Source organism: Stegostoma tigrinum, chromosome 2 (assembly GCF_030684315.1).
Source record: "Stegostoma tigrinum isolate sSteTig4 chromosome 2, sSteTig4.hap1, whole genome shotgun sequence".
Taxonomy (NCBI): Eukaryota; Metazoa; Chordata; class Chondrichthyes; order Orectolobiformes; family Stegostomatidae; genus Stegostoma; species Stegostoma tigrinum.
In genome coordinates this window covers 138298522-138318310 of record NC_081355.1, presented here as the reverse complement: position 1 = coordinate 138318310, position 19789 = coordinate 138298522, and the positions used below count along the sequence as shown (strand labels likewise).

The following is a 19789-nucleotide window of genomic DNA, read 5'->3' as shown; positions in this document are numbered from 1 at the left end:
TCACCGCGACCTTGCCTTTCTGACATGCCTTATCTATTTCTCGGTGCATCTTGCGCCCCTGGTCCTGATCACTGTTAGGAGATCTGTACATAACTCCCATTATAGTTTTTTTGCCTTTGTGGTTCCTCAATTCCACCCACACAGACTCCACATCTTCTGACTCTGTCTTTCAGTGCCATAGATTTAATTCCATTCTTAACTAACAAGGCAACCCCACCCCCTCTGCCCACCTCCCTGTCTTTTTGATATGTTGTGAATCCTTGGATGTTTAACTGCCAGTCCTGAACCCCCTGGAATCATGTCTCTGTGATGCCTACCACATCATAATCATTCAAGAGGATTTGTGCTGTTAATTCATCTACTTTGTTGCGAATACTACGAGCATTTAGATAAAGTGTCTTAATGCTAGCTTTCTTATCATTATTAGAGAGGTTGGAAATCCCAAGATGTTTTAAGCTATCCTTCCTTTCTGCTGTATTCCTAGTCTGCCTCGAACTTAAATCCACCTGTACACATGCTATCCTGTCGCTTATCTTTCCATTTAACTCCATACTCCCTGTCTCTTTCACTTTCCCTTCCCCCCGACTCACTAGTTTCAAGTCCTACTGACCACCCTATTTATCCTTTTCGCTAGAACACTGGTTCCAGGTCGGTTCAGGTGGAGACCGTCCCAACGGTACAGATCCCCCCGGTTCCAAAGCTGATGCCAATGCCCCATGAAATGGGATCCCTCATTCCCACACCAATCCCTTAGACACGTGTTTACATCCCTAACTTTCTTTTCCCTGTGCCAACTGGCACGTGGCTCAGGCAGTAATCTGGAGATTATGACCCTTGAGGACCTGTACTTCAATTTCTTCCCTAGTGCTTGATAATCCCTGATCAGGTCCTCTGTCCTAGCTTTGCCCATGTTGTTAGTCCCAACATGGACCACAACAACTGGATCCTCCCCCTCCCGCTCCACTATCCTTTCAACCCGGCCGGAGATGTCTCGCATCCTGGCACCGGGCAGGCAACACACCATGCGGGCTCCCGATCCGGCTTGCATAGGATACTATCTGTCCCCCTAATTATAGAATCCCCTGTAACAACTACTTGTCTTTTTGCTCCCCCTTCTTGAATGATCTTCTGCACCATGGTGCCGTGGTCAGCTGGCTCATCCTGTCCACAGTCCTTTACCTCAACTGTACAGGGAGCAAGAATCTCATACCTGTTGGTCAAGGTCAAGGGCTGAGGCTCCTGCATTCCTGAACTCTGAATCCCCCTACCTACCTCAGTTACAGTCACACCTTGTCCCTGAACACTTTCTGAATTTGAGTTATTTAAACTACCGGGAGTGACTGCCTCCTGAAACAACGTATCCAGGTAACTACACCACCACCACCACCACCACCCCCCCCCCCCCCAACAACCGGATGTGCCGCGGAGTTTTAAGCTCAGATTCCAGATCATTTACTCTGATCCGGAGTTCTTCCAGCAACCAACACTTGCTGCAGATGTGATTTGCTTTTATTGATAATCTAGGTTGGCTGATTTCTTTTTGGTTATCCTCTTAGAATATGCTTAGAATCATTTGGTACTGATTTGACTTTAATGTGTTTAGCTGAGTTTTCCTAGGGTTTGGGAAGCCTGATAAATGAAAAAAAGATGTGTACTGACAGGTCCAACACACAAGTGCTTTTCCAGCACTGCTTGTGGGTCAGGAGGAAGCAGGCCGGCTGCAACCTGCCTTTCCATGTTCAGCTGAATCATCCTTTCATAATTAACACTCTCTCTCCAAACTTTGCCCAACACCGCTGTGTTCCAATTCCTCATGATCTGATATCCATGGTAATCTGCTAGTTTTTGGATCTATCATTCAGTTTGTCAGGTTTCTTTTTTTTAAGTGTTTCTTGACTATGCAAATATCCCTACTTCCTTCCTGTTGCCTTGTAAAAATGGAAGTCATGGGTGCTGCTTGTGTTTTTTTAAATCCCGGATTGGTTTGCCTGATACAAGAAACTTACTATGTATAAGCATAAATCTGTCTGATGTCAACACCTTCCTGTGCCTATTGGTAAATGATAGAATTTGCATTTGATCTGTTCTCACTGTTATTTTACAGGAATCAAATGGCAAAAGGAAAAAAGAACGGAAATCTGTGCAAGAAACTATAAATGATGGCCGAAGGAAAGGGTAAATTGCCATGATTTTGAAGTAATAATTTTACATTGCGATTTGTACATGAAGAGATTAATGCTTTGATCCAGTGCTGTCTTCATGATAGAGGTTTATGGTTGTGCAGTAATGTACATTGGGTTATGATGGTATTGGAAGCAGTGTGTTGTTTTGAATACGTGCACCCAATTTGTGTGTTTTGTGTGTGTTGATGTGTATGTAATTGAGCAGTTCTGCCTGCTGCAGTTTTCTGGAGAATAAATTCACTTGCTTGACTCTATTTCAATTGGGATTGCGCAGAACAACATCAGTTTCCTCTGGTGAAGCATCACTGCAGGCCAATATGTGCATTACCCCTGCAGCATTCTGCAACTTTATTACTGAGGAATGTGGTACACACTATTTGAGCAAATTTTTCCTCCGTGTTTTCAGTTTGATTCAAAATTATACATGAAGCAGAGATTAAGAGGTAATTGTAAGTTATAAATTTATAAATCTCCTTTGAGAACATTCAGCGAGAGGCTGTTACATTGTTGAGGTTAAGTTTGAGTCATAGTTGGTGTGGGGAAGTTGAGTAGAGTACTTGTGGATTAGAAGGCAGGATTTTAGAATTTAATGTTTGTAGTAGATCGACATTTAAATTCACTGAAGAAGCCATCAGAATCTTTAGACATGGTTCTTAACATTGCTAAAGAAGTTTTGGGTGTTGAAGATGCTTCCCAAATTTGCCAAGAAAGTTTAGAAAGACAGAGAAAGGGGACACTTTTAGAATTAGAAGACCGACCAGAATTGGGTTTAGAACATAGAACGTAGAACAATACAGTGCAGAACAGGCCCTTCGGCCCTTGATGTTGCGCCGACCTGTGAACTAATCTTAGCCCATCCCCCTACACTATCCCATCATCACCTATGTTCTTATCCAAGGACTGTTTAAATGCCCCTAATGTGGCTGAGTTAACTACGTTGGCAGGCAGGGCGTTCCATGCCCTTACCACTCTCTGTTTAACTAAGGATAAGAAGAAAGCTGAAATTATGACAGAAAGTTAGTCAAGCATTTAGGTATATCAGAGAAACAGTCAGGTGCAGTGGAGTGAGGAAAAATTAAATTGCAAATCAGACAAGTGGAGTTAAAAGGTAAAGAAAAGGAACAAAGATTCCTAGCTGAAGAGAAGGAAAGCATAGCCAGGACAGAAGAGAAGGAAAAGAAAAGAAAGTTTCCAGCTAAACAAAAAGAAAAAGAGACAGAATTTGAATTTCGCAAGTTTGCAACTAGGCAGGAAAGTCAATTTAAAAGGATGGAAATGAAGGTAAGCTTAGTGAGGAGGAGGGTGATGATGAGCAAACCAATCGTAGCCCAAGGCCTAGTGGGGATATATCCAAATATATCAAAACATTACCAAGCTTTGATGACAAAGATGTGGAAGCCTTTTTCATTTCCTTTGAGAAATTGGCTAAACAGATGAACTGGCCAGAGATTGTGTGGGTAATGTGAATTCAGACCAAGTTGGCAGGCAGGGCTAGTAAGATGTTTGTAGTGCTGTCGAGGGAATATGAAGAAGTAAAACAGGTTATTTTGAGTGCTTATGAATTGGTACCAGAAGCATTTGGACAACGGTTCAGAAATGTAAGAAAGGATCTACGTCAGACTTATACCGAGTTTGAAAGAATTAAACAGAGCAACTTCGATAGATGGATGAGAGCATTAAAGATAGAAGAGATATATGAGGATCTTAGAGAGGTTATTCTGTTGGAGATGTTTAAAAACTGACTTCCAGATATGATCAGAACTCATGTTGAGGAACAGGAAGTTAAAATAGTGAGAAGAGCTGCAAAAATGGCGGATGAATATGCATTAGGGCAGAAATCGAAATCTAGCTACCAACAGCAATTTTAATTCAATGAGGAATAGAAATTGGGTAAAGGGAGATCCTGCAATGCAAAACAAAAAGTAAATCATGATAGGAACTGTTTACCATCAGTGAAAAAAGAAACCCAAGAGCGTGGAAAAGATGTAAAAGACTTCAGATGTTCTCACTGCAATAATGTGGGACTCCTAAAGCCACAGTGCTGGTGAATTAAGAAAGGCACTGGGGCAAAACAATGTGGTAATAGAGGCTAAACCTGTGGAATTTTTTGAGGTAGTGAAGGAAATCCCAGGAGAAGTCGAGGAGCTGCAAGAACGTGCACAGCCTCGTCACAGGCTGGAAAATAAGATATTGCCCAATCTTTTTCAAAGACATCACCTGTGTGGCTAAGGTTTACTCGGTTAGAGCAGTTGCAGGGGCTAGGTAAAGAAGTTAACATATTTAGAGATATGGAAGCTGGTCAGTCTCTAATAGTAAGAGATAAAAATATTTGTGATGATGGGAACTGCAGATGCTGGAGAATCCAAGATAATAAAATGTGAGGCTGGATGAACACAGCAGGCCCAGCAGCATCTCAGGAGCAAAAAAGCTGACGTTTCGGGCCTAGACCCTTCATCAGAGAGGGGGATGGGTTGAGGGTTCTGGAATAAATAGGGAGAGAGGGGGAGGCAGACCCAAGATGGAGAGAAAAGAAGATAGGTGCGGAGGAGAGTATAGGTGGGGAGGTAGGGAGGGGATAGGTCAGTCCAGGGAAGACGGACAGGTCAAGGAGGTGGGATGAGGTTAGTAGGTAGGAGATGGAGGTGCGGCTTGGGGTGGGAGGAAGGGATGGGTGAGAGGAAGAACAGGTTAGGGAGGCAGAGACAGGTTGGACTGGTTTTGGGATGCAGTGGGGGGAGGGGACGAACTGGGCTGGTTTTGGGATGCGGTGGGGGAAGGGGAGATTTTAAAGCTGGTGAAGTCCACATTGATACCATTGGGCTGCATGGTTCCCAAGCGGAATATGAGTTGCTGTTCCTGCAACCTTCGGGTGGCATCATTGTGGCACTGGAGGAGGCCCATGATGGACATGTCATCTAAAGAATGAGAGGGGGAGTGGAAATGGTTTGCGACTGGGAGGTGCAGTTGTTTATTGCGAACCGAGCGGAGGTGTTCTGCAAAGCGGTCCCCAAGCCTCCGCTTGGTTTCCCCAATGTAGAGGAAGCCACACCGGGTACAGTGGATGCAGTATACCACATTGGCAGATGTGCAGGTGAACCTCTGCTTAATGTGGGAAGTCATCTTGGGGCCTGGGATGGGGGTGAGGGAGGAGGTGTGGGGGCAAGTGTGGCATTTCCTGCGGTTGCAGGGGAAGGTGCTGGGTGTGGTGGGGTTGGAGGGCAGTGTGGAGCGACCAAGGGAGTCACGGAGAGAGTGGTCTCTCCGGAAAGCAGACAGGGGTGGGGATGGAAAAATGTCTTGGGTGGTGGGGTCGGATTGTAGATGGCGGAAGTGTCGGAGGATGATGCGTTGTATCCGGAGGTTGGTGGGCTGGTGTGTGAGAATGAGGGGGATCCTCTTTGGGCGGTTGTGGCGGGGGCGGGGTGTGAGGGATGTGTTGCGGGAAATACGGGAGACGTGGTCAAGAGTGTTCTCGACCACAGTGGGGGGAAAGTTGTGGCCCTTGAAGAAGTTGGACATCTGGGATGTGCGGGAGTGGAATGCCTCATCGTGGGGGCGGAGGCGGAGGAATTGGGAATAGGGGATGGAATTTTTGCAGGAGGGTGGGTGGGAGGAGGTGTATTCTAGGCAGCTGTGGGAGTTGGTGGACTTGAAATGGACATCAGTTACAAGCTGGTTGCCTGAGATGGAGACTGAGAGATCCAGGAAGGTGAGGGATGTGCTGGAGATGGCTCAGGTGAACTGAAGGTTGGGGTGGAAGGTGTTGGTGAAGTGGATGAACTGTTCGAGCTCCTCTGGGGAGCAAGAGGTGGCGCCAATACAGTCATCAATGTACGGAGGAAAAGGTGGGGTTTGGGGCCTGTGTAGGTGCAGAAGAGGGGCTGTTCCACGTAACCTACAAAGAGGCAGGCATAGCTGGGGCCCATGCGGGTGCCAATGGCCACCCCCTTAGTCTGTAGGAAGTGGGAGGAATCGAAAGAGAAGTTGTTGAGGGTGAGGACGAGTTCGGCTAGGCGGATGAGGGTGTCGATGGAGGGGGACTGGTCGGGCCTGTGGGACAGGAAGAAGCGGAGGGCCTTGAGGCCATCTGCATGAGGAATACAGGTGTATAGGGACGGGACGTCCGTGGTGAAAATGAGGTGTTGGGGGCCAGGGAATTGGAAATCCTGGAGGAGGTGGAGGGCATGGGTGGTGTCACGGACGTAGGTGGGGAGTTCCTGGACCAAAGGGGAGAAAATGGAGTCCAGATAGGTGGAGATGAGTTCGGTGGGGCAGGAGCAGGCTGAGACGATGGGTCGACCAGGGCAGGCAGGTTTGTGGATTTTGGGACTTCACCAGCTTCAAAATCTCCCCTTCCCCCACCGCATCCCAAAACCAGCCCAGTTCGTCCCCTCCCCCCACTGCACCACACAACCAGCCCAGCTCTTCCCCTCCACCCACTGCATCCCAAAACTAGTCCAACCTGTCTCTGCCTCCCTAATCTGTTCTTCCTCTCACCCATCCCTTCCTCCCACCCCAAGCCGCACCTCCATCTCCTACCTACTAACCTCATCCCACCTCCTTGACCTGTCCGTCTTCCCTAGACTGACCTATCCCCTCCCTACCTCCCCACCTATACTCTCCTCCGCACCTATCTTCTTTTCTCTCCATCTTCGGTCCGCCTCTTCCTCTCTCCCTATTTATTCCAGAACCCTCAACCCATCTCCCTCTCTGATGAAGGGTCTAGGCCCAAAACGTCAGCTTTTTTGCTCCTGAGATGCTGCTGGGCCTGCTGTGTTCATCCAGCCTCACATTTTATTATCCTAGATAAAAATATTTGCTCACTTTCTAAAATGTTTCCCGAGAGAGTGACAATCTGTAGAATAAATGGAGAGAGAATCAGTGTTCCCCTGTGTAAGACAAGGCTAGAAAATCCAATCAATACTGGAGAAATGATAGTGGAAATAATTGAAGAAGTGGCTATTCCAAGAATACAATTTATTCTTTGAAACAATTTAGCTGGATCAAAGGTGTCAGTAATGTCTCTTGTCACGGAGAAGCAGAAAGAAAACTGAGGTGTTAAAAGGAAAATACCCTGGAATTTTTCCGGACTTTGTGGTGATGAGATCCCACAGCCATAAGCTAAAATAAGAAGGTGAAACAAAAGCGAAAGATGAAGGAGTTGAGGTCCAGTTAGCTGTCGCCCTGTTTGATGAAACCTAAGCAGGTAGAGGATCAGGCAGAGGTGTTTAGTTCTGAAAGATTAATGGAATTACAACAAAAAGATTAGACAATAAAGGATTTATATCATAAAGTCTTCTCTGAAAAGGAACCATTTTGTATTCCAGAATGTTATTACCTTAAGGATAAATTCTTAATGCAGAAATGGAGATTTTGGTAGGTTAGTGCAGATGAGAAATGGGCGGGAGTTGACTGGATTGTGTTGCTAGTAGAAAACAGACAGGAGGTATTGTGGGTAGCACACGAATTACCTGTAAGAGGTCATCTAGGAGTGAGGAACGCTCATGTTAAGATACATAAGCATTTTTATTGGTCTGGATTCCATCAACACGTGTTTGAATTTTGTCATACCTGTCGTACGGGTCAGATGATAGAAAAGCCGCAGTTAATTATAAAACCAGTGCCTTTGACGCCAATTCTTGCATTTGAAGAACCTTTTACACGGGTTATTATTGATTGTGTATGTCCCCTCCCAAAAATCAGCGTTTGCTAACCATAATGGATGTGTCTACCAGGTTTCCAGAGGCAATTCCATGATGGACTATCAAGGCAAAAGAGCTTGGGGGGAGTTGCTTGCTTTCCTTACCCGTTATGGACTACCCAGGGAGACTCAGTCAGACCAGAGTTCCAATTTACTGCCAGATTATTTAATGGATAGTTTAGGCTTCAAACACTTTAAATCCAGTGCGTACCATCCTGAATCTTAGGGAGCATTGGAAACGTGGCATCAGACCTTCAAGACAATGTGGAGGGGTTATTTCCAGGATTACCCAAATGATTGGGACAGAGGTACCCTATTTATATTATTTGCTGTTAGAGATATTCCAAATTTGAATTGATACTTGGACACAAAGTTAGAGGGCCTTTAAAATTAATTACGGAAAAGTTGATCGGTCTGAAGTGAGAGATCACACAGTTGGATTATGTATCTAATTCGAGAGAAGGATTAAACAGAGTAGGTGAATTAGCTCAATGACATTTGAAGGTGGCATATTACATAATGAGGCAAGAAGCAGATAAGAAATCTAAAATTTGTATGTTTGCCTGTGGGGATAAAGTACTGGTGCTGTTACCAGGGGTAAGAGACCCCTTCAAAGCAAGGTTTAGGTGAACCTTTCAGATTGAGAAGAAGTTAAGTCAGGTGAATTATCTGGTAAAAATGCCAGTTAGGAAAAAAAGAAATGATCATGTACGTCATGTAAACATGCTGAAACCTTCTTATGACAGGGAAAGGGAACTGGAGAAGTAGGCATTTGTTACTGCCACTCAGTGAGGTATCAAATCCAGATAATTCAGTTTTTGATGTGTCTCAGAATAAATTGACTAATAAGGAAGTCCTTAAAGAATAGGAAAGGATAGTTGGTTATCTGACCCAGGAACGGAGAACTGAATTGAATGACTTGTTACAGTGCTATGAGGATCTATGTAGAAATAGAATTGGGAGACCTAGTACGCGAGTACATGAGGTTGACATAGGGAATGCTGTTCTGATAAAGCAACACCCCTACAGGCTTAATCCTCAAAGCTGGTTCAGAGGGAAGTGGAAGCGATGCTCCAAGAAGACATCATATAGCTGAGTCAAAGCGCGTGGAGTTTGCCAATTGTGTTGGTTCCCAAATCTGATGGTACTCAGCGATTCTGCTTAGATCATTGGCAGGTCAACATTGTGACCAATCGGACTGCTACCCAATTCCATGGCTGGAGGACTGTGTGGAATAAGTAGTACAAGCCACTTACATCACAAGGGTAGATTTATTTCTTGGTGACTGGCAAGTACCTTTGTTGGAGAGAGCAAAGGAAGTTTTTGCTTTTGTAGTCCCAAATGTAGTATATCAATTGAAAGTAATGCCCTTTGGAATGAAAAATGCACCAGCCATTTTTGAAAGATTTATGATAGTTGTGGCACGATTGACTAATTGTGCTGTCTGTATGGATGATTTAGTAATAGAACATAGAACATTACAGCACAGTACAGGCCCTTCGGCCCTCAATGTTGTGCCGACCTGTCATACCGATCTTAAGCCCATCTAACCTACACTATTCCATGTACGTCCATATTTCAGTTGGGAATCTACTTTCCCTTTCTGCGTCCTCTAACTCTGGCCATTTAATTTCACATTCTATCTTCAAATGCCTCATTTACAATTTTTTTTAATCTAACTTCACTGGACGTAACCATTGCTCTGATATACCGAAATGCCTGACCAACTCCGTTATAATTTAAACTTTTTATTTAAACCTTAGTTCAACCTAATTTCAGCCATTTTGCTGATTCTAAAAGTATCACCTTTTTCTGTTTTTTTTAACTTTCTTGGCAAATTTGCAAAGCATCTTTGACCCCCAGCATGGCTTTAGCATTGTTAAGAGCCATTTCTCCACCATTGATTTAACCAACAACAAGCAACCAAAATCAAACAGATTTTCCAATTCTCGCTTAAGTTTTAATTAAAGATGCAGGGCACTAGTCCAAAGGTCTGTTTAAATCTGCTGGGACCTGTCGTACTCTTTAGGCATTTGTGGAAAGATCACATGGAACATTTAACAGAGCTCTTTGAGAGACCGTGGAAGGCAAAGTTGGTCATAAACTTGGCAAAAACATAATTTGAGAAGGTGAAAGTGACATTCTTAGGGCACAACTTTGGACACTGATGGATGACATTGAGGAATGTGAAGATGACAGCTCTCGAGGGATTTCCAAGATCAACCCTCAAAGAAGCAAGTGCTGCAGTTTTTAGGATTGAGTGGATTTTACAGGAAATTGGTACCAAATTTTAATAATGTGGTTGCACTACCGACGGATTTTTTAAAAAAGAAATGAAATTTTGGTGGACAGAACAATGTCAGCAGTGATTTGAGAATTTAAAAGCTCTGTTAACCAGCACACCAAATTTCTTGCAACACTTTAAAGTTGCCATTGACACAAGAGGTCTAGATGTTGGGGCTGTGGTGTGACAGGGCGATAATTGTGGAATTCAAAGGCCAATTAATTATTTTTCAAAAAACTCAATTGTCAGAGGAGCTCAACCCCTACTTTATAGCACCAGCAAAAAGGAAGATGGCTGTAGTTGTTACAACTTATCACCTCAGTCCCGGACATCACTACAGGGTTTCCTTTGGTTGTCGTTGGCTCTTCACCTCCTAGAAACACTTAGGCACTTAGAATAGTGACAGCTCAGAAGAAAGACACCATATTCCTACTGGCTCTCGATCCCAACTCACTGCCTTTTACTTGATAACAAAGTGTGGAGCTGGATGAACACAGCAGGCGAAGCAGCATCTTAGGAGCACAAAAGCTGACGTTTCGGGCCTAGAACCTTCATCAGAAAAGGAGGATGGGGAGAGGATTCTGAAATAAATAGGGAGAGAGGGGGAGGCGGACTGAAGATGGATAGAGGAGAAGATAGGTGGGGAGGTGGGGAGGGGATAGGTCAGTCCGGGGAGTTTTGGAGACCACATTGGCAGATGTGCAGGTGAACATCTGCTTGATGTGGAAAGTCATCTTGGGGCCTGGAATGTGGTTGAGGGAGGAGGTGTGGGGGCAAGTGGTAGCACTTCCTGTGGTTGCAGGGGAAAGTGCCGGGTGTGGTGGGGTTGGAGGGGACTGTGAAGTGGACAAGGGAGTCAACCACATGCTGCACTTTCCCCCACACCTCCTCCTTCACCCGCATCCCAGGCCCCAAGATGACTTTCCACATCAAGCAGATGTTCAACTACACATCCGCCAATGTGGTATACTGCATCCGCTGTACCCATTGTGGCCCCCTCTACATTGGGGAAACCAGGTGGAGGCTTGGGGACCGCTTTCCAGAACATCAACGCTCGGTTTGCAGTAAACAACTGCACCTCCCAGTCGTGAACCATTTTAACTTCCCCTCCCATTCCTTCGATGACATGTCCATCCTGGGGCTCCTGCAATACCATAATGATGCCACCCGAAGGTTGCAGGAACAGCAGCTCATATTCCGCTTGGGAACTCTGCAGCTCAATGGTATCAATGTGGATTTCACAAGCTTCAAAATCTCCCCTTCCCAACTGCATCCCAAAACCAGCCCAGTTCGTTCACCCCGCCCCCCCCCCCCCACTGCATCCCAAAACCAGCCCAGCTTGTCCCCGCCTCCCTAACCTTTTCTTCCTTTCACCTCAAGCCGCATCTCCATTTCCTACCTACTCACCTCATCCCGCCCCCTTGACCTGTCCGTCTTCCCCGGACTGACCTATCCCTTCCCTACCTCTCCACCAATACTCTCCTCTCCACCTATCTTCTCCTCTATTCATCTTCGGTCCACCTCCCCCTCTCTCCCTATTTATTTCAGAACCCTGTCCCCATCCCCCTCTCGGGGGATGAAGGCTCGAGGCCCAAAACGTCAGCTTTTGTGCTCCTGAGATGCTGCTTGGCCTGCTGTGTTCATCCAACTCCACACTTTGTTATCTTGGATTCTCCAGCATCCGCAGTTCCCATTATCTCTGATCACTGCCTTTTCCTGTTGTCCTGCAGCTTTTTTCACTCAAGATAATTATCTAATTCCCTTTAGCAAACTGAATCTGCCCCACCAAAGTGTCAGTCAGTGTATTCCAGATCCTGACCATTCAAGTTGGAAAATTGACTTTTTTTTTCATACAGTGTCACCAGTGCTTCTTTTATCAGTTGCTGTATTTTTACATCTTCCCGGTTCGCAACCTTTCTGCCAATGGAACTATTTTTCTCTATCTACAGTGTCGACACTTCTCATGTTAATATCTGTATCAAATCTCCTCTCAACTTTCTGTTCTCTCGGGGAGAGTCCCATTTCTTTCTTAACTTTCCTTGGAGTACAGGCCTTTCTCCAGTGCCTTCACTACTTTCCCAAATGGTGCTCAGAATTGGTCAAAATGTGCCAGTTGACAAGTCAAGCCAGAATTTTGAGGTTCACCAGAAACCTCTTCCATTTGTATTCGAAGATTAGAGTTATGAAGATCAGGATCCCACTCGCATTGTTAACTTACTTTCTTAGCATTAATGTGGACAAAGTCAGAAGTCTCATGACACCAGGTTATGGTCCAACAGATTTATTTGAAATCTCAAGCTTTTGGAGCGCTGCTCCTTTGTCAGGTGAAGTGGTGCTCCAGAAGCTTGTGATTTCAAATAAACCTGATGGACTGTAACATGGTGTCGTGTGACTTCTTACTCTTTACGATACCTTGCCATCTCTAATAATTCATTTCTTGACCAGTGATGGCATAGTGGTATTGCCATTGGAGTAGAAATCCAAACACTCCATACTCATGAAAGCATTTCTCGTTCATATCATGTTTAAGAGGTCTTGTGACCAAAAGCTCCAATTGAAGTCTCACCTCAAGATGTGTGTTATAACATGTCCAACAGTTTGATTTTTGTTTTGTTTCCTTTATCCTTCCAAGTTACTCTGTTCCTGCACCCCTTCAAAAATTGTATCCTTTTAAGATTGCTTTTCTTGATTCTCCCTACCGAAATGTATTGACATCCATTTCCATCACCTTCCACGTTTACTTTCTCCACTATTAGTACACAGATCTACCAGTGTGCAACATCTACAAGAAGCACTGAAGACGTGCCTTTGACAGCACCTTCCAAACCCAGGACCTTTGCAGTCCAGTAGTATGAGGGTAACTGAAGGATGAGATGGGCACAGTGTTTTAGAAAACGGCTCATCACCACCTTTTCAAGGTCAATTAGGGGTGGATGTTCTTCTGGTGACACACTGATCCTATGATTGAACAAAAATAGTTCAGTAACCTATGCTGGAAGTATTGGTTTGTCGATATCAGCCTTAGATCAGTGCTCTCCCCAACCCCTCTCCCGTCCTCTCCTTTGCTAACACCCTCCCTCCCTCCCTCCCTCTCCCCTCACTCACTCACTCCCTCACACTCTCCCTCTCTGCACACACCCCACCCTCACTCACCTCCAACACGGATCAGTTAGGCTCAAAATGCAGATAAGCTTCTACATTTGTGATATCAGAGATGTTTAGAACCTTTGGAGACAAACTCCAGTAAAAAATCAACTCTCAACACTAGGAGAAACAGAATGGTGAAAAAATGAAAATAAATATGGTTAATTAGTCTTTTTTTTGTTAATTTAACTTTTCTTGTTATTCTTCTAATGTATTAGCATCTACATTTGCAACAGAGTTTGAACCCAATGGTGTGAGGGAACAGAATTAAAGTTTAACTGAAGCCAATGTGATTTTGGGAATTGCATCATTAATATGAATTTACTTGCTTCGCCAGTCTCCTAAGACAGTAAACCCAAAGTGTTTAAATAAAATGTACTGTAAGAAATAGAAAAAAATTAATTATAGTTGATTGAATCACTTTCATTTGTATGCAAGGAATTTTGATGGTGATATAAGCATGTATGCCATTTTATGAACTCTATTTTTGAATCAATTGTATTTATTTTTAGGAGTACAGCAGAACAAATTGATTCTCAAAAAAAAGCAAATGAAACTCTTGCGGAAGAGGTAATTTTCTCTGTTATGTTAACTTCCCAGGATAATAACTGCTTATTAGAGTTGTTAGAAGCTTCAAAGAATGTTGCTTTTTTTGGCCTTTCCTGACAAACAAACCATTTTAATTTGTCACAGAGTCTAAAAGCTACCAAAGTTATTGTTTCACATTTCAGCTGAAACTGATAATTAATGATCTTTCCTTGGCTTGCTCCACTTCCTTTATCTGCATCCTACCTCTTTCTAGCATAATTTACAGGCGTGGAGTCAGTTTCCATTTTACAAACAAACAAACAAATACCATCCTTCTACCTCACCACCATCCTATCATGACTAGTTCTGTTTTGTGAGAATCTCTGTTTGACTTAAAAGTTGTGCAAGTCCAAGACCTCTTGCAATTGAGACAATGAGAGTAATATTCTTATGTGTCATCATAAACATGACTCAAGTTATTAGAGATAACAAGGTGTAGAACTGGATGAACACAGCAGGCCAAGCAGCATCTTAGGAGCAGGATAGCTGACGTTTCGGGTCTAGACTCAAGTTATTGAGTCTGTCTCCTGTCTGGCTCCTCCGGGCTAAACCCGATCAAGTAGAACCTGAATGACCTTTGCAATACTGAACTGAGATGCAATTTCCACATGTGACCTGGTAGCAAGCATGTTTATGTTACCTGTTCAGAATGCTTCGCATCTCGATCCATACTTCACCTTTCTACTTCTGAAATGTTTTAATACTTCAGTTCTATTGCATTTTGGACAATATTTCCCATTCTTTTGATTTTCAAATTTTTTCTGTTTAAATCTGTGTAAAATGAAGTCACCTGATTCTAGATCATGTGCATTGGTGACAGTTCCTCAACACATTAAATTTAATGACCTCTCTTTGTTTCTAAATTCTTCCATGGCTTCATCACACCTTCTCCTTTATTTATTAACTCATGGAATTTGGATATTGCTGGCGAGACCAGCATTTTTGCCCATCCTTAGTTGCCCTTGAGAAGATGGTGGCGGGCTGTCTTCTTGAACCCTTGAGGTTCATGTGCTGAAGGTGCACTCAATATGCCCTTAGGGAGAGAGTTTCAGGATTTTGACCCAGCAACTTGTTCATTGCATTTTCCTTCAGGCTTACATCCCCTTCTTCAATCTGATTTAATTCTGACCTTTCATGCATTTGTGCCCTCTTTACCTTGTGGTGAGTATGCAGCATTCATAATTCTCTCATCACCTCTCTTTTCTTATAATCTTTAAGTACCTTTCTAAAACGCATCTTTTCACGAAAGGTCCAGTCATTCGACCTAGTCTCGCCCAAGGTGGCCTGGGGCATCTCACTCCCTAAAGTGTTTTGAAGTGCACTGAAGGAGCTGTACCAAAGTAAACTGTTATCTGATTGTTGCAGTAGAAGGTGGCTATTTTGCATTCTCTCGCATCCCTTGCTCTAGGCTTTAACTAGTACCATTTTCATATTGATTCCTCCACAACAGATACAGTTATATCAGCATCAAACTATGTCTTGTATGCAAGTTTCTATTGGCCATTCTATTGGATATAACTGTAGTGCTGCTGCTTTTTGTTTATCTGTTTTGAGATATGTGCATCATTGGAAAGGTCACCATTTATTGCTCAGCCCTAATTGCCATTAAGAAACTGGTGGTAAGCTGCCTCCTTAATAGCTGCAATCATGTGGTGCTTCAAAAGAAGAGCCAGAATTTTAACTGAGCAGCAGTGAAAGAACTGAAATATAGTTCAAAGTCACGATGGTGTGTGGTTTGTGTAGAATGTAGCATGTTGGCAGAAGATTGGTTGGTTAATAAATAGCAGAGAGTAGGTGCACATAGTTCTTTTTCAGGTTGGCAAGATGCAACAAGTGGTGGCCTGCAGGGGTTGGTGCTGAGACCTCAATTGTTTGTTTTTTGTTTATTAACGGGATGAGGGCATCATTGGCTAGGCAGCATTTATTATCAATCCCTAATTGCCCAGAGGGCAACTCAAGCGTCAACTACATTGCTGTGGATCTGGAATTGCATGTAGGCCAGACCAAGTAAGGATGGCAGTTTCCTTCCCTAAAGGACATTAGTTAACCTGATGAGTTTTTCCGACAATCGATTCATGGCCATCTTTAGATTCATATTTTATTGAATTCAAATTCCAGTATCTGCCGTGGTGACATTCGAACCCGGGATGCCAGAAAGTTGTCGCTGTCCAGCAATAATACCACTAGACCATCGCCTTCCTGTTGTTTGTAATTTTTTAAAATGACTTGGACAAGGGGATGGCAGAAGGTTGCCAAATTTGCTGACGACACAAAGATAGGTTTAAAAAAAAACATGTTTTGAAGAAGGTAGGAGGATACAAAAAGCTATTTATTTGTTATGAGTGAGCAAAGAAATGGCAAATGAGGTGATGCAGTGGTAAATAGATTATTATTAAGCAAGCAATTTTTAGGTTATTTGTCGGCAAGGATGTAGATTTGAAGTTACAGTCAGATTAGCCATGAGTTAATTGAATGGCGGCGCAAGCTGGAGGGGCTGATGGGTGAACTGCTCTTGATTGGTATGTCCATTTGTAATTTGCAGATAGTTTTCTCATGCAGATGTGCCCTGCTATAAGTCACATGTTTAGAAGGCACTGTCAAAGGAGACAGAAGTAATCTTCTAAGAATCCTTAAATTCTGGAAAAGTACCAGAGAGTTGGAAAACTGACAATGCCATGCTTTATTTGAGAAAGAAAGGAGACAAAGAAACACTTCATGAGATGGCACTTAGTGCCAATATTGGGAAAATGTTCAAACCTATTATACAGGATATGAAGAAGAGCATTTAGAAATATATCATGTGGTAAAGCAGAATGTGTGTGTTTTCATGAAATAATTTCTGACAAATTTAGTAGAATTCTTTAAATCATGGAAGCATTGAATCCCTACAGTTAAGAGCGAGGCTGCCTGACCCATTTAATTTACACCGATACTCTAAAGAGCATCTCACCTAGACCCACCCCATATTTTTACCATGGTTAACCCACCTAACCTGCACATTTCTAAACATCACAGGCCATATTAACATGGCCAATCCACCTAACACGGAGCTGGAGGAACATAGCAGGTCAGGCAACATTAGAGGAGCAGGAAAGTTGACGATTCGGGTTTATACCCTTCATTAGGATCTGCGGGTATTAGGGACAGTGAATTGTTTGAAAAGAAATGGAGTAAAGGTTGAGAGATTTTGCTAAAACTACATAAGACTCTGGTTAGACCACAGCTGAAATGCTCTGCAGATATTGGGTCCTTTTCCAAGGAGAGATATACTAGCATTGAGAGAAAGTTCACTGGGTTGATGTCAGGTGTGGAGGAACTATCTTATAAGGAGTGGCTGAGTAGGTTGGGTCTGTACTCATTTAAATTTAGAACAATGAAAGGTGACCTTTTTTGAAACACGGAAGATCCTTTGGGGGCTTGATGGGGTACATGCAGAAAGGTTGTTTCCCAATGTGGGAGATTCTTAGACAAGAGGGCAGAATGAGGTGTATGGGGCACACATTTAAAACACACGAGCAGGAATTTCTTCTCTGAGTATATTGAATATGTGGAATTCTTTGTGCAGAGGGCTGTTGAGTTTGGATAGTTGGGTATTTTCAAGACTGATGTAGAGTTTTAATTAGTAAGGGATATGGGGATAAAGTAAGAAAGTGGAATTATGGGTTATCAGATCAACCATGATCTCATTAAATAACAGAGCAAACTTAATGAACTGAATGATCTGTCTCTGCTTCTGTATCTTAAGGCGACTGCATCTTGCAGATTGTAATTGTTTTAAGATAACACTACTCCACTGGATTGGTGCTGATGCGAGTATAATTTTAAGGTATTGGCTGTGGTGTTAATAAAATGGGGTTCTTTGTCTGGGATGGTGTCAAGCTTCTCAAGTGCTTTTGAAGCTGCGCCCATCCAAGCAAGTGGAGAGTGATCCACCACATGTCTGACTTCAGTAAGTTCAGTAGGATGATCCGTGGTATGAAGAGATTGTCTGATGAGCAAAGAATGAAATTATTGAAACATATAAGATTCTTAAAGGGCTTGATGGGATAAATACTGAGAGGTTGTTTCTCACATGGGAGCGAATATAGTCCCAGAATAAAGGAGTGCCAATTTAGGACTGAGATGAGGATGAATTTCTTTGAGATTGAGTTTTTGAAATTTCTTGCTACAGAGAACTGTGGGGGCAGAGTCCTTGTGCATATTTAAGACTCAAATTCTTGATCAGTAGTGGAATGAAGGGTTATGGAGAAAGGGGGGGGAAGTGCATGTGAGGAATGTTGGATCAGGCATGAAACTACTGAATGTTGGAGCAGGCTCGAGGGGCTGAATGGCCTCCTCCTGTTGCTATTTCTCATGGTATTTTCTCACCAAGGGTAAACAGTAGTAGAATCGGAGCCAGATCTGTGTGGATGAGGAATGAGACAGAGAGTAAGATGAAGCAGAAAAAGGTCTGTATAACATTTTGGTAATCGGTGAGAACCCGTTGAATATTGAAATTTCAGTTGTTGAGTGAAGGAAGAAATGAGTGGTAAGTGAGAGGAGACTGGTAGCCAACATAAAAAGGAATCAAAAATGTCTCCTAAAGGCATATACACAGTAAAACGATGGTGGAAGGTGTATGTCAATTAGACATTGATAAAAGAATTTACATGTAGATGCGGAGAGCATGTCTGAGGTATTAAATGAGCATTTTATATCAATGATTACCAACAAAGATGATGCTGCCAATGTCATATTGAAACTGGAAGTAGTGGCAACCCTGGCTGGGCTGAAAAATTAATAAGGCAAAAGTATTAGAAAGGCTGGCTGTATTTAAAAGTTGATAATTTTCCAGGACTGTGTCACATACGTTCCAGGATACTGAAGGAGTTCAGGTTGGAAACTGCAGTGGCACTGATCAGTATCTTCTATCTTACTTTGATAGAGGGGCAATATTCGAGGAGTGGATAATTGTAAAAGTTACATCCTTGCTCAAAAAAAAGTGAGGTAAATGTAGCAATTATAGACCCATCAGTTTAACCTCAGTGAAGCAAGTCTTTTAGAAAGGATACTTTGACAAAATTGATAGTCACTTGGGCAAATGTACAGTAATTAAGGGAAGCTGCAACAAATCTGTTAATCGCAAATAATGTTTAACTAATTTGAGGTTTTCACGAAGGTAATGGACAACATTGACATAGATAATGTGGTTGATGTGGTGCACACAGACTTGCAAAAGGCACTTGACAGCATGCTTGTGAACAAGCTCCTCTGCAAACTTAGTGCTCAGAGAATAAAAGGGACAGGGGTGACATGGAAACCAAGTTCATTGAGTGACAGGAAGCAGAGTTGTGGTTAATTTGTTATTTTCAAACTGGAAGAATATATATAAAGTTCTCTAAGGGTTGTTATTTAGACCATGGCTTTTCCTGATCTATATTAATGAACTAGACTTAAGAGTGCAGGGAATAATTTCTGAATTTGCAGATGACAAAACCTTGAGAATGTTGTGCATTGTGAGGGTAGTAGTTCAACAAGTATGGATAGGCTGGTGGAAAAGCAGACGTGGCAGACAATGTTTTTCAGAGAAATGTCAAGTATGAAATATTTCATTTTATTAGGAAGACTGAGAAGCAACATAATTTCAAGAATGATATTCTAAAGCACATTCAAGAGTAGAGGTGTCTGCGGTTTTATGGATGCAAATCATTGATTGTGGAAGAGTATAGACGTAGGAGATTGAGGGGTGAGGTTTATGAAATCTCAAAGGGCATAGAAAAGGTAAAAAGCAAAGGGGTATTTTCCTTAGGGTAGGGGAATTCAAAACTAGGGGGCATATTTTTAAGGTGAAAGGAGAAAGATTTAAAAAGGAGGGGCGATTTTTTTTTCACACAGTAGGTGGTTCATATG

At 43.0% G+C, this 19789-nt stretch overlaps 1 protein-coding gene across 5 annotated transcripts in view; it reads left to right on the top strand.

Annotated features, from left to right (window-relative positions):
- The window catches only part of dync2i1 (dynein 2 intermediate chain 1), a 126883-nt gene that overhangs the window by 45417 nt on the left and 61677 nt on the right, over positions 1 to 19789 (top strand). For all 5 annotated transcript variants that reach the window (XM_059639584.1, XM_059639581.1, XM_059639576.1 and 2 more), the window contains exons 6-7: positions 2105 to 2175; positions 13825 to 13882. In XM_059639584.1, the coding sequence (XP_059495567.1) occupies positions 2105 to 2175; positions 13825 to 13882 (129 nt within the window). The remainder of the gene's footprint in view (positions 1 to 2104; positions 2176 to 13824; positions 13883 to 19789) is intronic.